Genomic DNA, 23,284 nt, shown 5'->3' with positions numbered 1-23,284 from the left:
ACTTCCTCAGCACTGCACCGGAGTGTCAACCTAGATTACGAGCTCTATTCTCTGAAGTGGAACTTCTCAAACCCACAACCTTCTGACTCCGAGGCAGGAGTACTGCCACTAAACCAAGGCTGACACAAGAAAGCAAACAAGACCCTACAAGGTGGCCAACTGACTTTATTTGAACACTCCTCCCCTCTCACTGATTCCTGAGTCATAGCAGCAGTCACTTTTCGTGGAATACATTTCACTCTAAAAGAATGACTGTACGATGGGCACATGAGCAACTGCAGCGAGTCTGTCGCACCCTTATTTTACAGGGTGCTTTTCAGCAAAGCCCCAAGAAATGACAAGGTTTTAATCAGATGCATCGTGTTTAAGATAGAGGAACAAGCACCACAGCAGCAATCGAGGTGACCCTCGCAGCTCCAGTCTAGTATCTCTCATCCGCTCGGTGATGTCTCCTGCAGGTTGCTCTAGGAAAAGGATCATGTCACGCTGGACATTGTTTGGTTGCAGGATCTAAGTTGTGGGCTCCACCTATAATAAGGGGTGGTTCAAAAACTGCGCCAATCGCAGCTCAGTGCGGTCAACAGGAGCAGGAGTTTCTCTCAGTGGTCACAGTGGCATTGACTGGCCGGGAGTCCAGGTGGAGCGTACTCCGAGCGCTCTCATTGGACAAGTGTAGCCCATTCCTCGCCAGCAGCTCTCGAGTCATCAGCAGAAAGGCCTCCTCAACATTCTGCGCCTCTTTGGCAGACGTCTCCAGCACAGCCAACAGTCCAAACTTCTCCGCCACATTGCAGGCCTCCTCGAACGGAACCTCGCGTCTCTCCTTCAAATCAGCTTTGTTCCCTAAACAGAGGCAGAGAGGAACAACAGGATCAGTCGCAGATATTATAGAATGATACAGAATAGGAGGCCATTCAACCCATCCTGTCTGTGCTGGCTCTTTTAAAGAGCTATCCAATTAGTCCCACTCCCCTGCTCTTTCCCAATAGCCCTGTCAAAAAAAAAAAAATTCCCTTTCAGTACTTAACCAATTCCCTTTCAACAGTTCACAATTCACAATTCAAATCGCTTTATTGGCATAAGGTACATCTTATGTTGCCAAAGCATCAAAATACATTTATGGTTGAGCACATAAACGCAGTTCTGTTCATGCAGTGTATAAACAGGTATATCCCTGAGTGTATAAATATACATTCACATTGTTTATATATACTCTTTTCTTAGTTTACTGGTTGTCCCTCTGTTCATGGCAAGCTGTAACATAGTGTGCCGCCAGTGTTACACAGCTTCTCTCCTCTCCCAGTAGGAATGGGAGTTTTTGGTTGTCATTCAGATTTCTGAATTCAGGGCATATTTGTGAGAATTTTTGGTAGAAATTCTCCCTGATGTCCTGATATTTTCCGCAGGCTGTGAGGAAGTGCATCTCTGTCTCCACTACTCCCTGGCTGCAGTGAGAGCATATCCTGTCTTCTCTTGGCAGCCTGGTCTGCCTGTGTCTGCCTTTTTCGATCACTAGTTACTATTGAATCTGCCTCCACCATCCTTTCAGGCCGTGCATTCCAGATCAGAACAACTCGCTACGTAAAAAAATTCTCATCTCCTCTCTGGTTCTTTTGACAATCACCTTAAATCTGTGTCCAGAGGGTTACCGACCCTTCTGCCACTAGAAAAAGTTTCTCCTTATTTACTCTATCAAAACCGTTCTTAATTCTGAACACCTCTATCAAATCTCCCCTTAAACTTCTCTGCTCTAAGGACAACAATCCCAGCTTCTCTAGTCTCTCCATTTAACAGAAGTCCCTCCTCCCTGGAACCATTCTGGTAAATCTCTTCTGTACCCGCTCTAAAGCCTTGACATACTTCCTAAAGTGTGGTGCCCAGAATTGAACACAATACTCCAGCTGAGGCCTAACCAGTGTTTTATAAAGGTTTAGCATAACTTCCTTGTTTTTGTACTCTATGGGCTGGATTTTCCAAGCCCCGTGAAGGCAGGTTTGGAGGCGGGAGTGGGGGGAAAATTGCAGAATCGGGGGGCACGAACCCTTCCCACCTCCATGCCCGTTTCCCAGGAGGCGGGTACCTGAGCTGTGCTGGGAGCCGCCTCCCCGAGGCAGGAAGGGGATTAGTGCCAATTAACTGCCTGTTAACAGGTAGTTAACAGGCGGTTTTTGGCCTAATCCCTATTTTTAGCCGTGAAGTGTGGGATGCCCGACGGCTCCAAACCACGCCAAGTTAGCGAGGCGGCCCGTCGGGCTGAAGGGCTTGGAGGGTTCGAGATGTCTGGTGTTCAGGTGAGTGATGGGTGCATGAGTGCAGAGTGTGTTTGGTGTGTGTAAAGTGTTTAAATAAGTTTTACTTACCTTTACTTACTAATGCAGGCTTCCTTTCTTCAGGTCTCGGGAGTCTCTCATCTCACCGGCACAGAGAGCAGAATGGCCGCGAGCTGTCAAAAGTTGCAGCATTCTGCTTTCTGTTCTGGAGAGATTTCTAACTGAGTCTGTGGAGAAGGACTCAAGTTAGAAGTCAGATTGTCAGTGTTTGACAGCTTCACAGCGCTGTCAAACGCTGATATTTCATCTGTCAAAAGCTCTTGACAGATGAAATGTCAATCCCTGACGTCACCTGTAACCGGGTGTCCCTTAATTGGCCTGCTGAGCCCGCTGGGCGGGCTCAACAAGGTCGATCAAGGGAAAATCGCATGGGTTGGCCACAAATTAATGGAAGCGGGACTACAACCCAAAAAGTGGGAGTCCCGCCTCCATCACATCCCCATTGACAAAATCCAGCCCTCTGCTTCTATTAATGAAGCCAAGGAACCCATATGTTTTTTTAACAGCCTTCTCAACCTGCCCTGCCACCTTCAAAGATTTATGTATGCACACTCCCAGGTCTCTCTGTCCCTGCACCTCCGTTAACATTGTACCATTTAGTTTATAAAAACAGAAAATGCTGGAAATACTCAGCAGGTCAGGCCGCATCTGTGGAGAGAGAGAAACAGAGGTCTTAACGTTTCAGGTCTGTGACCTTTCATCAGATCTGGAAAAAATAAAAGATTTTAAGTACAGAAGCAGGAAAAGGGAGGAGGGGAGGAAAGAACAAAAGGGAAGGTCTGTGATAGGGTGGAAGGCAGGAGAGAGTAAATGACAAAGGGGATGATGGTGCGAGGCAAAAGGGAGTGGTAATGGGACAATAAAAGGAACACCATTTAGTTTATATTGCCTTTCTTCATTCTTCCAATCAAAGTATATCACTTCACGCTTCTCTGTGTTAAATTTCATCTGCCATTTCACCAATCAGTATATAAGAACATAAGAAATAGGAGCAGGAGTACGCCAATCGGCCCCTCGAGCCTACTCCGCCATTTAATAAGATCATGGCTGATCTGATCCTAACCGCCAATCTACTATCACAGAACCATCTCCTGAATCTAACAGAATTAGACACACGAAATAGGAGCAGGATCAGGCTACACAGCCCCTGGGCCCACTCCACTACCCACAGGGCCATGACCGATCCAAACCTAGACTCATGTCCAAATTCCTGCCCGCTCCCCGTAACCCTTAATTCCCTTTACTTCTAGGAAACTGTCTATTTCTGTTTTAAATTTATGTAATGATGCAGCTTCTACAGCTTTTTGGAGCAGCATATTCCATGGACCTACCACCCTCTGAGTGAAGTAGTTCCTCCTCATCTCAGTTTTGAAAGAGCAGCCCCTTATTCTAAGACCCCTAGTTCTAGTTTCACCCATCATCGGGAACATCCTCCCCGCATCCACCCGATCCAACCCCTTCACAATCTTATATGTTTCAATAAGATCGCCTCTCATTCTTCTGAACTCCAATGAGTAGAGTCCCAATCTACTCAACCTCTCCTCATATGTCCATCCCCTCATCCCCGGGATTAACCGAGTGAACCTTCTTTGTACTGACTCGAGAGCAAGTATGTCTTTTCTTAAGTATGGACACCAAAACTGTATGCAGTATTCCAGGTGCGGTCTCACCAATACCTTGTACAACTGAAGCAATACCTCCCTATTTTTATATTCTATCCCCCTAGCAATGAAAGCCAACATTCCATTGGCCTTCTTAATCACTTGCTGCACCTGCATACTAACCTTTTGAGTTTCGTGCACCAGGACCCCCAGATCCCTTTGTACTTCAGTACTTTCCAGTTTCTTGCCATTAAGATAATAACTTGCTCTACGATTTTTCCTGCCAAAGTGCATAACCTCACAGTATTGTATTCCATCTGCCAAATCTCTGCCCAAATCTTAGCCTGTCTATGTCCCCTTGCAGGTTTTTTATGTCCTCCTCACTCACTACTTTCCCTCCCATCTTAGTATCATCTGCAAACTTTGATATGTTACACTCGGTCCCCTCCTCCAAATCGTTAATATAGATTGTAAAGAGTTGGGGACCCAGCACTGACCCCTGCGGAACACCACTAGTTACTGATTGCCAGTCTGAGAATGAACCATTTATCCCAACTCTCTGCCTTCTGTTAGATAGCCAATCCTCTATCCATGCCAGAATATTACCCCCAATCCTGTGATTTTTTTATCTTAAGCAATAATCTTTTGTGTGGCACCTTGTCAAATGCCTTTTGGAAGTCTAAATACACTATGTCCACTGGTTCCCCTTTATTCACCCTATATGTTACTTCCTCAAAGAACTCCAGCAAATTTGTCAAACATGACTTCCCCTTCATAAAACCATGCTGACTTTGTCCTATTAAATTATGTCCTGTTACTGTCTCCTTAATAATGGACTCCAAAATTTTACCTACCACAGATATTAGGCTAACCGGTCTATAGTTTCCAGCCTTCTGTCTACTGCCCTTTTTAAATAAGGGTGTTACATTAGCAGTTTTCCAGTCTGCCGGGACCTTTGCTGAGTCCAGGGAGTTTTGGAAAATTATTACTAATGCATCCACAATCCCTACCGCCACTTCCCTCAAGACCCTAGGATGTAAGCCATCAGGTCCAGGTGATTTATCCGCCTTGAGTCCCATTATTTTACTGAGTACCACTTCCTTAGTGATTTTGATCGTGTTTAGCTCCTCCCCCCCTATAGCCCCCTGTTTGTCCAGTGTTGGGATATTCTTAGTGTCTTCTACTGTAAAGACTGATACAAAATATTCATTCAGTGTTTTTGCCATCTCCATATTTCCCACCATTAATTTCCCGGTCTCATCCTCTAAGGGACCAACATTTACTTTAGCCACCCTTTTTCTTTTTATATAACTATAAAAACTCTTACTATCTGTTTTTATATTTTTTGCTAATTTACTTTCATAATCTATCTTCCCTTTCTTAATCAATCTTTTTGCTATTTTTTGCTGTCTTTTAAAGTTTTCCCAATCCTCTATCCTCCCACTAGATTTGGCTACCTTATATGCCCTTGTTTTTAGTCGAATACTATCCTTAATTTCTTTACTTAGCCACGGATGGCTGTCTTTTCTTTTACACCCTTTTCTTCTCAGTGGAATATATATTTTTTGGAAGTTGTAAAATAACTCCTTAAATGTACACCACTGATCATGTATTTTCCCAATCCACTCCTGAAGTGTGTTACTGCATTTTAAAAATTGAGGTGTTGCTCAACCGGGAACCAATGTAGGTCAAAGGGGGAATGGGTGAACGGGACTTGGTGCGTGTAAGGATACGGGCAGCAGAGTTTTTGATGAGCTGGAGTTTATGGAGGGTGGAAGATAGGAGGCTGGCCAGGGGTGTGTTGGAATAGTCAAGTCTAGAGGTAAGAAAGGCATGGATGAGGATTTCAGAGGCAGATGAGCTGAGGCAAGAGGTGAAGATGGGCGATATTACGGAGAAAATAGGCGGTCTTGGTGATGGAGTGGATATGTGGTCGGCTATGTTTCCTGTAATTTTTTTTGGCCCTGCACGGCTCATTCAAAATACTGCGCATGTGCGATTTTTACACTGAAATGCCAGCAAGTTGGCTGTGCGGGTTCCTTGGAGGAGTGCGTGGCCACACCGCCACAGACCTTACAGGGAACAATGGTGGTCTGACACTCATCTTGGGGTCAGATATGACACCAAGGATGCGAACAGTCTGGTTCAGCCTCAGACAGTTGCCAGGGAGAGGGATGGAGTCGGTGGCCAGGGAACGGAGTTTGTGGCGGGGACCGAAGACAATGGGTACTGGGTGACTGTGTCACAAAAGTATAAAGTGCAGTGACCCAGGAGATGGGGAGGCCCTATTGAAGTCCCTCATCCCTGGTACCATTCTAGTAAATCTCCTCTGCACCCTCTCCAAGGCCTTGACATCCTCCCTAAAGTTTGGTGCCTAAAATTGGACACAATACTCCAGCTGGGGCCTAACCAGTGATTTATAAAGGTTCACCATAACTTCCTTCTTTTTGTATTCTGCCTCTATTTATAAAGCCAAGGATCCCATACGCTTTTTAACAGTTGACCAACTTGTCCTGCCACCTTCAAACATTTGTCTACATTCACCCCCAGGTCTCTCTGTTCCTGCACCCACTTTAAAATTGTACCTTTTTGTTTCTATTGCCTCTCCTCATTCTTCCTTCCAAAATGCATCACTTCACACTTCTCTGTATTAAATTTCATCTGCCATGTGTCTGCCCATTTTATCAGTCTGTCGATGTCCTCCTTCAGCCTGTTACTATCCTCCTCGCTGATTACTACATTTCTGAGTTTTGTATCCTCTGCAAACTTTGAACTTATGCCCCCTATACCCAAGTCCAGGTCATTAATGTATATCAAAAAGAGCAGTGGTCCTAATACCGACCCCTGGGGAACACCACTGTATACTTCCCTCCAATCTGAAAAAGCATTCACCACTTTCTGTTCCTTAGTCAATTTTGTATCCATGCTGCCATAGTCTCTTTAATCCCATGGACTTTAATTTTGCTAACAAGTCTATTATGTGGTTCTTTTTCAAATGCCTTTTGACAAAGAACTCAATCAAGTTAGTCAAACACGATTTGCCCTCAACAAATCCATATTGACTTTCATAAAGTAGCCCATACTTTTCCAAAAGTCATTTAATTATGTCCCAGATTCATTGTTTCATGTGGCGGGAAAAGGTCATAATGGGATGTCTAGTTTGGCTCTCCATTCGAAGGCATCCCGAGGTGCCGAGTGGAGAAATGAAGTGTCTCCTGCAACAGAACTTAGTGGGATTAGTGTCCCAGATTATTGTCTCTAAAAGTTTCCCCACCACTGACATTGGGCTGACTGGCCTGTAGTTGCCAAGTTTAGCCCTCTTCCCTATTTTGGACAGGGGTGTAACATTTGCCATCCTTCAGTACTTAGGCACCACTCCCATATCTAAGAAGGATTGGAAGATTGTGGCCAACACCTCCACAATTTCCACCCTTACTTCCCTCGGTAATCTAGGATGCATCCCATCCGGACCAGGTGACTTTTCTACTTTGAGTACTGCCAACATTTTAAGTATATCAACAAGATCAGTCCCAGGTATACACAGGGCGAGGGGTGTGGGGGGGGGGGGCAGGCGACACTTGACCCCTGCCCACTGCTGATCATTGACCCATGACCCCTACCCCTCTCTGAATAGTGACTGACCCATGACCCCTGCCACTCACTTACCAGTGGTCCCCGCTGACTGTAACCTCTGCTGGTAGGTGGGTGTGTGCAGGTGAGTGAATCTCAAACTCCAGTTCACAATATCAGGAATTACATTTGACAAAAACAAACAACTGTCCTGAAACCTACCGATCAGCATCTGAACGATGTTTGCAGCCCCATACCGCTGGATCTCATTGACCCAGTGAGGCACTGAGTTAAAGGAGGATTGCTTAGTGATGTCGTAAGCGATCATGGCTCCGTGCGCACTCCGATAGTAGCTCTGTGTGATGGTCCGGAATCGCTCCTGTCCGGCCGTATCCCAGACCTGCACCTTCAAAGGACAAACACATTGTGTTCAAGCTCCACTAGCCCCCAGGCCGGAGTTACAAACTGGAATCTTATCGAGGGCTTCGGGTGCTCTATACATATCGAGGGCTTCGGGTGCTCTATACATATCGAGGGCTTCGGGGGCTCTATACATATCGAGGGCTTCGGGGGCTCTATACATATCGAGGGCTTCGGGGGCTCTATACATATCGAGGGCTTTGGGTGCTCTATCCATATCGAGGGCTTCGGGGGCTCTATACATACCGAGGGCTTCGGGTGCTCTATATATCGAGGGGTTCGGGCGCTCTATATATCGAGGGGTTCGGGCGCTCTATATATCGAGGGGTTCGGGCGCCCTATATATCGAGGGGTCGGGCGCCCTATATATCGAGGGGTTCGGGCGCTCTATATATCGAGGGGTCGGGCGCCCTATATAATCGAGGGGTTCGGGCGCTCTATATATCGAGGGGTTCGGGCGCTCTATATATCGAGGGGTTCGGGCGCCCTATATATCGAGGGGTTCGGGCGCCCTATATATCGAGGGGTTCGGGCGCTCTATATATCGAGGGGTTCGGGCGCTCTATATATCGAGGGGTTCGGGCGCTCTATATATCGAGGGGTTCGGGCGCCCTATATATCGAGGGGTTCGGGCGCCCTATATATCGAGGGGTTCTGGCGCTCTATATATCGAGGGGTTCGGGCGCCCTATATATCGAGGGGTTCGGGCGCTCTATATATCGAGGGGTTCGGGCGCCCTATATATCGAGGGGTCGGGCGCCCTATATATCGAGGGGTTCGGGCGCTCTATATATCGAGGGGTTCGGGCGCCCTATATATCGAGGGGTCGGGCGCCCTATATATTGAGGGGTTCGGGCGCCCTATATATCGAGGGGTCGGGCGCCCTATATATCGAGGGGTTCGGGCGCTCTATATATCGAGGGGTTCGGGCGCCCTATATATCGAGGGGTCGGGCGCCCTATATATCGAGGGGTTCGGGCGCTCTATATATCGAGGGGTTCGGGCGCCCTATATATCGAGGGGTTCGGGCGCTCTATATATCGAGGGGTTCGGGCGCTCTATATATCGAGGGGTTCGGGCGCTCTATATATCGAAGGAACAACAGAAAATGCTGGAAAAACTCAGCAGGCCTGGCAACATCCGCGGAGAGAGAAAGAGTCAACGTTTTAGGTCAAAACCCTTCGTCAGGACGGAAAAAGCACAGGAAATGAAACAGATTAAAAGGCCAGTTTCGGGGCTGGGAAATGGGGATGAAAGAACAAAAGAGAAGTGAAGAGACATTAAGAGGTATTCAAAACCAGACGAGATGGTGATCGGACTAGTGGAGACAAAAGACGGCTCTAGATTAGGTGTGATAGGTTATTGACCAACATTCACTACAAGCCCACTGACTCCCACAGCTACCTGGACTACACTTCCTCCCACCCCGCCTCCTGTAAGGACTCTATTCCATTCTCCCAGTTTCTCCGTCTCCATCGCATCTGCTCCGACGATGCCACCTTCCGCACCAGTGCTTCTGACATGTCTTCCTTTTTCCTCAACCGAGGATTCCCCTCTACCGTGGTTGACACGGCCCTTGACCGTGTCCGTTCTATCTCCCGCACTTCTGCCCTCACCCCTGCCCCTCCCTCCCGGAACCACGATAGGGTTCCCCTTGTCCTCACCTTTCACTCCACCAGCCTCCACATTCAACGGATCATCCTCCGCCATTTGCGCCACCTCCAACGTGATCCCACCACCAAACGCATCTTCCCCCTCCCTTCCCCTTTCAGCATTCTGTAGGGACCGTTCCCACTGAGACACCCTAGTCCACTCCTCCATCACCCCCAGCACCCCTTCCCCTTTGCCCAGCACCTTCCCGTGCAAGCACAGGAGATGCAACACCTGCCCTTATACCTCCCCCCTTCCCACTGTCCAGGGCCCCAAACACCCCTTCCAGGTGAAACAGCGATTTACTTGTACTTCTTGCAATCTAGTATACTGTATTCGCTGCTCACGATGTGGTCTCCTCTACATTGGGGAGACCAAACGCAGGTTGGGCGACCGCTTTGCGGAACACCTCTGTTCAGTCCATAAGGGTGACCCCAAGCTTCCGGTCGCCTGTCATTTTAATTCACCGCCCCATTCCCACTCAGACCTCACCGTACTCGGGCTCTTGCATTGTTGCACGGAAGCCCAGCGTAAGCTCGAGGAACAGCACCTCATCTTCCGATTAGGCACTTTACAGCCTTCCGGACTCAATATCAGTTCAACAATTTCAGATCATAACCTCGGCCCCTATTACATTTTTACATATTTTTTATCCACACCTTTGTTTTGGCCCTTCCCCCTTTTTTCTCTCCCACATGGCAGCTGTCTCATTCTGCCAGCGCATTTCACACCTAATCTAGAGCCGTCTTTTGTCTCCACTAGTCCGATCACCATCTCGTCTCATTTTGAATACCTCTTAATGTCTCTTCACTTCTCTTTTGTTCTCTCCCCCATTTCCCAGCCCCCAAACTGGCCTTTTAATCTGTTCCATTTCCTGTGCTTTTCCCGTCCTGACGAAGGATTTCGACCTGAAACGTTAACTCTGTTTCTCTCTCCGCGGATGTTGCCTGGCCTGCTGAGTTTTTCCAGCATTTTCTGTTGTTGTTTCGGATTTCCAGCATCCGCAGTATTTTGCCATCATCATATATATATCGAGGGGTTCAGGTGGTATATATATCGAGGGGTTCGGGTGGTATATATATCATGGGGTTCGGGTGGTATATATATCGAGGGGTTCGGGTGGTATATATATCGAGGGGTTCGGGTGGTATATATATCGAGGGGTTCGGGTGGTATATATGTCGAGGGGTTCAGGTGGTATATATATCATGGGGTTCGGGTGGTATATATATCGAGGGGTTCGGGTGGTATATAGATCGAGGGGTTCGGGTGGTATATATATCATGAGGTTCGGGTGGTATATATATCTCGAGGGGTTCGGTGGTATATATAGCTCGAGGGGTTCGGTGGTATATATATCATGGGGTTCGGGTGGTATATACACTAGCTGAAGTGCCCGGCGGTGCCGAGGCTTTTTCGAGGGAATGTTGTTGTTGGAAGAGAGAGAGAGCGAGCGACTGGGGGGAAGAGACTGCGCGACTGGGGGGGAGCGACTGGGGGGAAGAGAGAGAGCGACTGGGGGGAAGAGAGAGAGCGACGGGGGGAAGAGAGAGAGCGACGGGGGGAAGAGAGAGAGCGACGGGGGGAAGAGGGGGGAAGAGGGGGGAGGGGGGGAAGAGGGGGAGGGGGAAGAGGGGGAAGAAAGGGGGGGGAAAGAGGGGCGGGGGAAAGAGGGGGGAAAGAGGGGGGGAAGAGGGTGGAAGAAGAGGGGGTAAGGGGAGCAGGGGGGTAAGGGGAGGGGGGTAGGGGAGGGGGGGAAGGGGAGGGGGAGTGGGGGGGGAGGGGGAGTGGGGGGAAGGGGGAGTGGGGGAGAAGGGGGAGTGGGGGAGAAGGGGGAGTGGGGTGGGGGGGGAAAGGGGAAGGGGGAGGGGGGAAAGGGGGGAGGGGGAAAGGGGGAGGGAAGGGGGGGAAAGGGGGGGGGAAAGAGGGGGGGAGGGGGGGTCCCCGAGCCCCCTGATCTCCGCCCCCCCAATCACCCGAGCCCCGCCCCCCACCGATCTCCCGAGCCCCCCCGAGGCTCGCGCCCCCCCCCCGGATGCTCGTGCCCCCGAGGCTCGCCCCCCCCCCAACCAAGCACCGAACTCCGGAGGCGCGATCTCCCGAGCACCGGCCCCCCCGCCCTCCCGCTCTCCGGAGCCCCGCCCTCCCGAGCTGTCTTCAAGTCCGCCGATTGCGGCTGAGAGACGGCCGGCGGGCCCGGTTGCCGGGGTAACCCTTCCCGCTCACCAAGCCGCCCGAGATCCGCACTCCCGAGAGTCCCGCCCCCACCCGCCCGAGCCGAGCGGGGAACAGAGACAGACGCCGTATCTCAGCTGCTCCTGCTGCGCGCGCACCCTAACCCTTGTGACCCTCGTGGCTTACGCCGTTGCCCCGGGTAACGTGACACGGGGGGGTGAGGAGCTTAGCAGAAGCCGTGGAACAATTACCTAGCTCGGGCCTGGCTGGGCAAGAAAGGCCCAGGCTTTGAGGCCTAACAAAAACGAGGAAAGGTAGGAAAAAGAATCTTCAGGTTAGAGAAAATATTTACAAATGAATGAAGTTTTTTTTAAAACAATTTAATAAAAGCAATTTTATTTTGCTGGAAATGTATATTTGAAAAGAAAGACGCAGGAAACAGGAAAAAGAATGGAAGCAAGATGGCGGCTACTCACCTCGGTTCAGAACGATAAGGCCCGCCCACACCGATTGGTCGACCGTCAGGTCACCAAAGCGTAGGATTGGTCAATCGTCCCGTCACTCGACCGTAGGAGGGCCCGGCTGCACGCGCCAGGAACCTGGCGTACGATTGGTCGACCTCGAGGTCACTCTGTCGCTAATGAGTGGATAATGAGATGCTAATGAGCGGAATTTTGAAGATTTTTCGGATACCGCGGGCGCAATTTTTGTCCGGCCGAAACGTAAATACGCTTACCATCGTTTTGGAACAGTGAGCTTTCTTTCGACGTAACGCACGCGTAGGTACGCTCTGTAACTTTCGAGCGCATAGCCGGACAGACGCACACGTGAGGACAGACAGATAGACAGACAGAAAGAAGTATCCATTTATATATATAGATATATATACACAAACATATAAACAGATACCCAGGCGTGAGTTAGAAGCAGTGAGGATTGGAGTGATTTTTCTTAATTCATTCCTGGGATGTGGGCATCGCTGGCAAGGCCAGCAATTATTGCCCATCCCTAGTTGCCATTGAGAAGGTGGTGGTGAGCCGCCTTCTTGAACCGCTGCAGTCCGTGTGGTGAAGGTGCTCCCACAGTGCTGTTAGGGAGGGAGTTCCAGGATTTTGACCCAGTGACGGTGAAGGATCGGCGATATATTTCAAAGTCAAGATGGTGTGTGGCTTAGAGGGGAACTTAGAGGTGGTGTGTTTCTGTGCACCTGCTGCCCTTGTCCTTTTAGGTGGAAGAGGTTGTGAGTTTGGGAGGTGCTGCTAAAGAAGCCTTGTAGATGGTACACGCTGCAGCCACGGTACGCCGGTGGTGGAGGGAGTGAATGTTTAAGGTGGTGGATGCGGTGCCGATCAAGCGGCTACTTTGTCCTGGCACTCCTGACTTGTGCCTTGTAGATGGTGGAAAGACTTAGAGGAGTTAGGAAGTGAATCACTTGCCACAGAGTACCTAGCCTCTGACCTGCTCTTGTAGCCACAGTATTTATGTGGCTGGTCCAGTTAAGTTTCTGGTCAATGGTGACCCCCAGAATGTTGATGGTGGGAGATTTGATGATGGTAATGCCGTTGAATGTCAAGGGGCTGTGGTTAGACTCTCTCTTGCTGGAGATGGTCATTGCCTGGCAATTGTGTGGCGCGAATGTTACTTGCCATTTATCAGCCCAAGCCTGAATGTTGTCCAGGTCTTGCTGCACGCGGGCACGGACTGCTTCATTATCAGAGGAGTTGCGAATGGAACTGAACACTGCAATCATCAGCGAACATCCCCACTTCTGACCTTATGATGGAGAGAAGGTCATTGATGAAGCAGCTGAAGATGGGTGTGCCTAGAACACTGCCATGGGGAAATCCTGCAGCAATGTACTGGGGCTGAGATAATTGGCCTCCAACAACCACAACCATCTTCCCTTGTGCTAGGTATGACTCCAACCAGTGGAGCGTTTTCCCCCCTGATTCCCAGTGACTTCAATTTTACTAGGGCTCCTTGATGCCACATTTGGTCAAATGCTGCCTTGATGTCAAGGGCAGTCACTCTCACCTCACCTCTCACCTTTGTCCATGTTTGGACCGAGGTTGTAATGGGGTCTGTAGCCGAGTGATTCTGGCAGGGAGTGAGTTACAGGCAGTGGGGAGGGGAGTGAGTTACAGGCAGTGGGGAGGGGAGTGAGTTACATAGAAACATAGAAGATAGGAGCAGGAGTAGGCCATTCGGCCCCTCGAGCCTGCTCCGCCATTCAATGCGATCATGGCTGATCATCCAAATTCAGTACCCTGTCCCTGCTTTCTCCCCATATCCCTTGATCCCTTTAGCCTTGAGAAATATATCTAATTCCTTCTTGAATATATTTAATGAATTGGCCTCAACTGCCTTCTGTGGCAGAGAATGCCACAGGTTCACCACTCTCTGGGTGAAGAAATTCCTCCTCATCTCTGTCCTAAATGGCTTACCCCTTATCCTTAGACTGTGACCCCTGGTTCTGGACTCCCCCGCCATCGGGAACATCCTTCCTGCATCTAGTCTGTCTAGTCCCGTTAGAATTTTATAAGTTTCAATGAGATCCCCTCTCATTCTTCTAAACTCCAGCGAGTATAAGCCCAATCGACCCAATCTCTCCTCATATGTCATTCCTGCCATCCCAGGTATCAGTCTGGTGAATCTTCGCTGCACTCCCTCCATGGCAAGAACATCCTTTCTCAGATAAGGCGACCAAAACTGCACACAATGCTCAAGGTGTGGTCTCACCAAGGCCCTGTACAACTGCAGCAAGACATCCTTGTTCCTGTACTCAAACCTTCTCACTACGAAGGCCAACATACCATTTGCCTTCTTAACCGCCTGCTGCACCTGCATGCTTACCTTCAGCGACTGCTGCACAAGGACACCCAGGTCTCGTTGCACTTCCCCTTCTCCCAATCTATTGCCGTTCAGATAATAATCTGCCTTCCTGTTTTTGCCACCAAAGTGGATAACCTCACATTTGTCCACATTATATTGCATTTGCCATACATCTGCCCAATCACCCAACCTGTCCAAATCATACTGGAGTTTCTCGGCATCCTCCTCACAGCACACACGCCCACCCAGCTTTGTGTCGTCTGCAAACTTGGAGATATTACATCTATTTCCCTCGTCTAGATCATGAATATATATTGTGAATAGCTGGGGTCCTAGCACCGATCCTTGCGGTACCCCACTAGTCACTGCCTGCCACTCGGAAAAAGAGCCGCTTATTCCAACTCTTTGCTTTCTGTCCGCCAACCAGTTCTCTATCCAAGTCAGTACCTTACCCCCAATCCCATGTGCTTTAACTTTACACGCTAATCTCTTATGCGGGACCTCATCGAAAGCCTTCTGAAAGTCCAAATACACCACATCCACTGGTTCTCCCTTATGTATTCTACCAGTTACATCCTCAAAAAATTCCAGTAGATTAGTCAAGCACAATTTACCTTTTGTAAATCCATGTTGACTTTGTCCGATCCTGTCACTGTTTTCTCCTATTACATCTTTTATAATGGACTCTAGCATTTTCCCCACTATCGATGTCAGACTATAATTCCCCGTTTTCTCTCTACCACCTTTACAGGAGGGGAGTGAGTTACAGGCAGTGGGGAGGGGAGTGAGTTACAGGCAGTGGGGAGGGGAGTGAGTTACAGGCAGTGGGGAGGGGAGTGAGTTACAGGCAGTGGGGAGGGGAGTGATGGTTAATGCGAGTGGGTCACCTCACCTTCACTCTCTTGCCCTCGATGTCCAATGTTTTGACGATGAAGTCGACTCCGATTGTGTTCTGCTGTTTCTCAATGTAGATGCCAGTTTTGAAACGGTGAACCACACAGGTCTTGCCAATATTGGAATCGCCGATGAGCACAATCTTAAAGAGATAGTCAAAAGCTTCATCTGCACCAGTCCCTGCTGTATTCATACTGTAATGAAATAGTACGTCATTGTATCAAATTAGTAATAAAACATCCATTGCAACTAGCTACTGATACCAATAACTATTTTTAAATTTATTCATTCATGGGATGTGGGTGTGGCTGGCAAGGCCAACATTGATTGCCCATCCCTAGTTGCTCTTGAGAAGGTGGTGGTGAGCTGCCTTCTTGAACCGCTGCAGTCTGTGTGGTGATGGTACTCCCACAGTGCTGTTAGGGAGGGAGTCCCAGGATTTTGACCCAGCGACGATGAAGGATTAGAGATATACTTCCAAGTCAGGATGGTGTGTGACTTGGAGGGGAACTTGGAGGTGGTGGTTGTTAAGTCTGTGAGTTGTTCAAGTAATTAATACTCAGACTTAATCAGTAACAATAAAACAGGTCTTTACTGGTTGGAGGTAGGGACTACACTGAATACAAGATTACTGCACAGTGCTTATATACCGGTGTGTTCACCCCCGGTATTACGTCTACAGCAGCCTGAGAAAGTAGTACATCTCTTAAGGTGGAACAGGTTACATACACAACACTCCTCCCTTCTTAGCTTTATAGTCACCCCCCCATTTAACATAACGTAATAACATATATACATATATAACTTCATGTTTAACGTAACATATCACAGATTCAGTCTCTGCGGAAAACAGTTCACAGATTCAATCTCTGTGGTGTGGTCGGTTCACGTTACTCATTCAATAGTCCTTTCATGGATTTAACAGCTTGAACTTCCGAACTGATTTGGCTCCGTTCGGAGGGACCACGTGTGTGATCTGGTAGAGGTGATAATGGTTCAGATGGGTCATCTTCTGTTTTTCCTTTTCCTTTTCTGCTTCTTGGAGACTCTCTGGGCTCCATTGTCAGCTGCCACAGCTGCCAGCTGCATGCGCAGTTCCTCCTTCTCTTCCTCCTTTTTTTCGTAGTAGAGCCACCTTCTCCCGATGTTCCGTAGACTTTCGGTGCTCCTCCATGATTTCTGTATGGTGGGAGTCGAAGTTACAAGTTGGGCAGGACAGGACATAGTAATATTCGGAGTCGTCCGACAGGTCAGCGAGAGGGTCGTCTATTTCCTCCATACCCAGCTGGACGTTAGCCAGCTCTTGTTCCAAATCCAGACATCTTTCCTGAAGAGACTTCTTCATGTGTACCTCTGCATCCAGCTTTTTCTGGGCTTTCAGCAAGTCGTTTACTAATGACCTCATTTGAGATTTTACTACTTCAACTTCTTTTGGAGATTGATTGATCGGACTATTCAATCCCTCTACCGGAGCAGCTGTTTCAGCGGTCTGTTGTTCTACGTTGACGTGAGTCAGCGTACTTTTGGCATCCAAGGGCTGCTCTGTTGCAGTCATCTCAGTCTGTGTTGCCACCTCAGCTCTTCCAATAACCTTTGAGAGCTCCGAACCCCTTTCGTTTGAATATTGAAGTTCGTGTTCAAGTTTTTCCCATTTCAGAGTCCTGTCCTTCAGCATATGCAGGAGTTGGCTGACCGTTAACTCCTCTGACATCAGACGTTTTGTGTGCTCCTGCTCCATTTTCTCCATCAGCTGCTTCTGTTGTCTTTCCAGATTCTCCAACTCTATATCAAAGAACTCTTTCGTTGCATTCAACTCTTGCTCAAAACGGCGAAGCATTTGTTCTAATTGCTGTTGTAGTTTGAAATGGAGTTGAGTTCGAGCCCGGTGTCCCTCAGAAATGGGCACATCAGTAGACTTGCCAGACTCAGAATCCACAGTTAAACTATGTTGTTGTTGCTCAGTGGAATTCTGTGCTGAAACTTTGTCTTTTGCACCTGAGTTGGGCTTACCATCATCCGTTCCAGAGTCTGGGCCGACTATCTTCACCGAGTTCTCACTCGTTATTGTTTGTAGGAAATGCCAGTCCATATTCATTTTCCTAATCCACTCCCGTCCTAGTAGTGGAGGACCTCCTTCAGATATCACATATAAGTCCATTATTTGACTTCCTTCGCCCTTGTTGGCCACTGCAACCTTTATTGTCCCGATGGGGTACACTCTCTGCCCCGTGTAGGTTGTCAATATAATCTCCGTATCCTGTAGGGGAATATGTTGGAATAACCTTCTGTAATCTTTCTTATTCATGACCGACAATGCCGATCCAGTGTCCAATTCCATTTTTACTTGGACTCCTTCTATCTGAAGAGTAACCCAAATTGTCTGGAGGTCTGCACCCTTACCAACGTTGAGTACCCTTAAGCTAGCCAGTTCAATACTGCTTAAGCCAGCCAGTTCATTACTGCTAGCGTCTGAATCGGACTCCTGTTCGGCCACCTTGTGTACCTTTGCGTATTTTCCTTGCGGTGACTTCTTGTTGCTGGTCTTCTTCCCTGACCTGCATACTCTAGCTATATGTCCAAGCCTACCACAAGTTCTACATTCTTGGTTTTTAAACCAACACTGGTTCTGATCATGCATTGTCTTTCCACAACGATAACATTTGCCAGAACTCACACCCAATTTGTGTGCACTGAGCTCCGGTGACCGTAGCTGCATTACTGCCGTGCCTCTCGCTGCGGCTTCGTGTGCTGCTGCCATAGTGACCGCCTTCTCAAGCGTCAGCTCATTCTCCTCGAGCAGTCGCTTTTGTGTATCCTGTTTAAATAAACCACACACAAATTTGTCTCGTAGTGCATCTGTCAGTCCCGTTCCAAACTGGCAATATTTCGCTAATTTACGCAATTCCAGCAAATATTCAGCATTGCTTTCATGCTGTAGCTGCCTTCTGTCGTAAAATTTAAATCGTTCCGCTAGCATCAGCGGCGTGGGGTTTAGATGATCTTTCAGGACAGTAACAATCTCATCGAACGTCTTATCCGCCGGTTCATCTGGTGATAACAGGTGTTTCAATTGCCCGTATGTCTTCGCACCCATTAAATTTAATAATGTTAGAGCTTTATCTTGGTCACGAATTTTATTGGCCTTACAATAATTTTTTACTCTTTCAACATATATGGCCCAATCTTCGAGGTCACTATCAAAGGTGCTAATATTCCCGTGTTTAGGCATTGTAGATTTGCAATTTCTCAGATTTTATTTTCTTTACTTGTTATCAAAGATGGCGGCTTCCCGCTCTTGCCGTCGTCCTCCGCCCACAAAATGGCGGTTTTCCCGCGCTTGGCGGTCTTCACCCGTCCCCCGACGCCGTCTCCCTTCAGCCCCCGAGTGCGGCCCTTATCTTCGCCGTGATCGCCCGAGTGCGGCCCTTATCTTTGGTCCCGATCGCTGGCCCGCGCTGCGCCTCGCACTTGAAGCGGCTCCCGGGCTCTGGCTTACCCACGAGGTTATGGAGGCTTCAGGGTCCTAATGCCTGTCGCTTCCAGTCGCTGGAAGCTGTCAGGATTTCTGCTGCCCTTCAGTTTTGAGTGGGGTGTTGAGGATTGAAACCTCTCTTCAACGTCCTGTCTTTGGACGAAGCCGCCGTGGAATAACTGCCGCAGGGTAAGAACCTGACTCGTCGCCAGTGTTAAGTCTGTGAGTTGTTCAAGTAATTAATACTCAGACTTAATCAGTAACAATAAAACAGGTCTTTACTGGTTGGAGGTAGGGACTACACTGAATACAAGATTACTGCACAGTGCTTATATACCGGTGTGTTCACCCCCGGTATTACGTCTACAGCAGCCTGAGAAAGTAGTACATCTCTTAAGGTGGAACAGGCTTAAGCTCTCTTAAGGTGGAACAGGTTACATACACAACAGTGGTGTTTCCATGCGCCTGCTGCCCTTGTCCTTCAAGGTGCAAGAGGTTGCAGGTTTGGGAGGTGCTGTAAGAAGCCTTGGCGATTTGCTGCAGTACATCTCGTAGATGGTCCACACTGCAGCCACGCTACGCCGGTGGTGAAGGGAGTGAATGTTTAAGGTGATGGATGCGCGGCCAATTAAGTGGGCTGCTTTATCCTGGCACTCCTTACTTGTGCCTTGTAGATCGTGGAAAGACTTTGGGGAGTCAGGAGGTGAGACACTCACCGCAAAATACCTAGCCTCTGACCTGCTCTTGTAGCCACAGTATTTGTGTGGCTGGTTCAGTTTCTCCTCTCTCTCCCTGTGCAAGCACTACAATGAACAGTAAAATGAATCCCAGTGTCCAGCTCCCGGAGGGCTCAGTGTGTGGTAAGAGAGCACGCAATCCTGGGAGGACGAGTTTTGTGCTGGGTTAGCTTATCACAGCTGGTCCATCAGGGTGGGTGTGATCATGGGGACAGTCCCCGGGAGGAGGGTCTGTGGACAGGGTGGGTGTGAGTGTGGGGACACCACCCAGGAGGAGGATCTGTGGACAGGGTGGGTGTGAGTGTGGGGACACCCCCTGGGAGGAGGGTCTGTGGACAGGGTGGGTGTGAGTGTGGGGACAACCCCCGGGAGGAGGGTCTGTGGACAGGGTGGGTGTGATCATGGGGACAGCCCCCGGGAGGAGGGTCTGTGGACAGGGTGGGTGTGAGTGTGGGGACACCCCCCGGGAGAGGGTCTGTGGACAGGGTGGGTGTGATCATGGGGACAGCCCCCGGGAGGAGGGTCTGTGGACAGGGTGGGTGTGAGTGTGGGGACACCACCCAGGAGGAGGGTCTGTGGACAGGGTGGGTGTGATCATGGGGACAGCCCCCGGGAGGAGGGTCTGTGGACAGGGTGGGTGTGAGTGTGGGGACACCCCCCGGGAGAGGGTCTGTGGACAGGGTGGGTGTGAGTGTGGGGACACCCCCCGGGAGGAGGGTCTGTGGACAGGGTGGGTGTGAGTGTGGGGACAACCCCCGGGAGGAGGGTCTGTGGACAGGGTGGGTGTGATCATGGGGACAGCCCCCGGGAGGAGGGTCTGTGGACAGGGTGGGTGTGAGTGTGGGGACACCCCCCGGGAGAGGGTCTGTGGACAGGGTGGGTGTGAGTGTGGGGACACCCCCCGGGAGAGGGTCTGTGGACAGGGTGGGTGTGAGTGTGGGGACACCCCCCGGGAGAGGGTCTGTGGACAGGGTGGGTGTGAGTGTGGGGACACCCCCCGGGAGGAGGGTCTGTGGACAGGGTGGGTGACAGTGTGGGGACACCCCCCGGGACAGGGTCTGTGGACAGGGTGGGTGTGAGTGTGGGGACACCCCCCGGGAGGAGGGTCTGTGGACAGGGTGGGTGTGAGTGTGGGGACACCCCCCGGGAGAGGGTCTGTGGACAGGGTGGGTGTGAGTGTGGGGACACCCCCCGGGAGAGGGTCTGTGGAAGAAAAAAAATCAAGGACTAATTACTAGAAAGAGTTGTAACCAAGTAGTATTAGCATTTATAGACAATTGAGATGATCTTTTTTTCCCCCATTTAGACACGACAAACACATATCATTCTTTAACATATCATAGTAAAAGATCAAACTTAACATGAAATCCTTATATATTTCGACCTGGAATATCCAAGGTCTACGCTCTTCGGTGCTCGACGTGAAGAGTAGGACCCCAGAGTTCATAGATGAAACTAAAGACCTGGATATTATCATTTTACAGGAAACTTGGTATAGAGGAGAATGGGAACAGTTTAAGATAGAGCAAAGGAGGGCAAAGGGCATGATCAAGAGGGGCAAAATAGCTTACGAAAACAAGCTGGCGGAAAATATAAAAACTAACTCCAAAAGCTTTTATAAATATATCAAAAGGAAAAGACTGGTGAAAACCAAAGTTGGTCCATTGCAGTCAGATACGGGGGAATATATAATGGGAAATAAGGAAATGGCAGATCAACTAAATGCATACTTTGGGTCAGTCTTTACGAAGGAAGACACAAAAAACCTCCCTGGGATATCGGGAAAAATAGGGACATTGGCAAAGGAGGAACTGACGCAAATCAATATCTCTAAGGATATGGTGTTAAGGAAGCTAAAGGGATTGAAGGTGGACAAATCCCCAGGGCCTGATAACATGCATCCTAGGGTACTGAAGGAGGTGGCCCTAGAGATAGCGGATGCACTAAGGATGATTTTTCAGAATTCATTAGACTCGGGAACAGTGCCGATGGATTGGAGGGTAGCTAACGTTACCCCACTATTCAAAAAGGGGGGTAGGGAAAAAGCAGGTAATTACAGACCTGTAAGCCTTACATCAGTTGTGGGCAAAATGCTGGAGTCCATCATTAAGGATGAAATAGCGGAGCACTTAGCAAATGGGGACAGGATAGGACAGAGTCAACATGGATTTACAAAGGGTAAATCGTGCTTGACTAATCTATTGGAATTTTTTGAGGGAGTAACTGGTAGAATAGATGGGGGAGAGCCAGTAGATGTGGTGTACCTGGACTTCCAAAAGGCCTTCGATAAGGTCCCACATAAAAGATTAGCATGGAAAATTGAGGCTCATGGGATAAAGGGGAAAGTTTTGGCGTGGATAGGGAACTGGCTGTCAGATAGAAAACAGAGAGTTGGAATAAACGGCTCATTTTCTGAATGGCAGGCAGTAACAAGTGGGGTACCACAGGGATCTGTCCTGGGCCCCCAGCTGTTCACAATTTACATTAATGACCTGGATCAGGGAGTCGGATGCAGCATTTCCAAATTTGCAGACGACACTAAACTAGGAGGTGGGGTGGGCTCAGAGGAAGAGACCAGGAAGCTCCAGAGCGATTTGGACAGACTGGGCGATTGGGCGGATAAATGGCAGATGCACTATAATGTGGACAAGTGCGAAGTTATCCACCTTGGGTGCAGGAACGGGAGGGCAAATTATTATTTAAATGGCAATAGATTGGGAGAGGGGGAAGTACAGAGAGACCTGGGTGTTCTTGTACACCAGTCACTGAAGGCGAGCATGCAGGTGCAACAGGCGGTCAAGAAGGCAAACGGTATGCTGGCCTTCATAGCAAAAGGGTTAGAATACAGGAACAGGGATACCTTGCTGCAGCTGTACAGGGCACTGGTGAGACCACACCTCGAGTACTGTGTACAGTTTTGGTCGCCTCATCTGAGGAAGGATGTTCTTGCCATGGAGGGGGTGCAGCGACGATTCACCAGGCTGATACCAGGAATGGCGGGAATGACCTATGAGGAGAGACTATGTAGTTTAGGGATGTACACACTGGAGTTTAGAAGATTGAGAGGGGACCTCATAGAAGTGTATAAAATTCTGACAGGTCTAGACAGACTGGATGCAGAAGGAATGTTTCCCTTGGCGGGTGAGAACAGAACTAGAGGACATAATTTAAGGATAAGGGCTAAACCATTTAGGACAGAGATGAGGGGGAATTTCTTCACTCAGAGAGTGGTGAACCTGTGGAACTCATTGCCACAGAGGGCAGTGTACGCCAGCTCATTAAATATATTTAAGAGGGAATTAGATATATTTCTACGGGCAAAAGGGGTTAAGGGTTACGGAGAGAAGGCGGGGACGGGATACTGAATTAAAGGATCAGCCATGATCTCATTAAATGGCGGAGCAGGCACGAAGGGCCGAATGGCCTACTCCTGCTCCTATCTTCTATGTATCTATGTATCTATGACACACTGGCCGTCCCCAAGGGTACACAGAGCTGGTGGTCCCCTCCAATAAATTGCCAGGAGTAACCCAAGGCAAAGACTCCGGAGGCATACTGATTTGGTTTAAAACAGAGCTTAAGAATTGCATCAAATTTATAAAA

General features: G+C 49.1%; 1 protein-coding gene across 2 annotated transcripts; it reads right to left on the bottom strand.

Annotated features, from left to right (window-relative positions):
* Positions 1 to 147: 147 nt before the first annotated feature.
* On the bottom strand, positions 148 to 22,692 carry LOC147105943 (ras-related protein Rab-19-like). 2 transcript variants are annotated; one of them, XM_086008552.1, is made up of 4 exons: positions 22,542 to 22,692; positions 15,471 to 15,666; positions 7,724 to 7,901; positions 148 to 843 (listed from the first exon to the last, which is right to left on the bottom strand). In XM_086008552.1, the coding sequence occupies exons 2-4, from the start codon at positions 15,663 to 15,665 to the stop codon at positions 578 to 580; spliced, it is 639 nt and encodes a 212-aa protein (XP_085864678.1). In that variant the 5' UTR covers position 15,666; positions 22,542 to 22,692; the 3' UTR covers positions 148 to 577. The 2 variants fall into 2 exon arrangements, with proteins under 2 accessions (XP_085864678.1, XP_085864677.1); XM_086008551.1 differs by having other exon boundaries at positions 7,724 to 7,907; positions 22,542 to 22,684.
* Between the last annotated feature and the right edge of the window lie 592 nt (positions 22,693 to 23,284).

Source organism: Somniosus microcephalus, chromosome 16, assembly GCF_052327205.1.
Source record: "Somniosus microcephalus isolate GS21.2 chromosome 16, FLI_Smic_1.0, whole genome shotgun sequence".
NCBI lineage: Eukaryota > Metazoa > Chordata > Chondrichthyes > Squaliformes > Somniosidae > Somniosus > Somniosus microcephalus.
The sequence above is the reverse complement of the archived record's forward strand: the minus strand, read 5'-3'. Positions and strand labels throughout refer to the sequence as shown.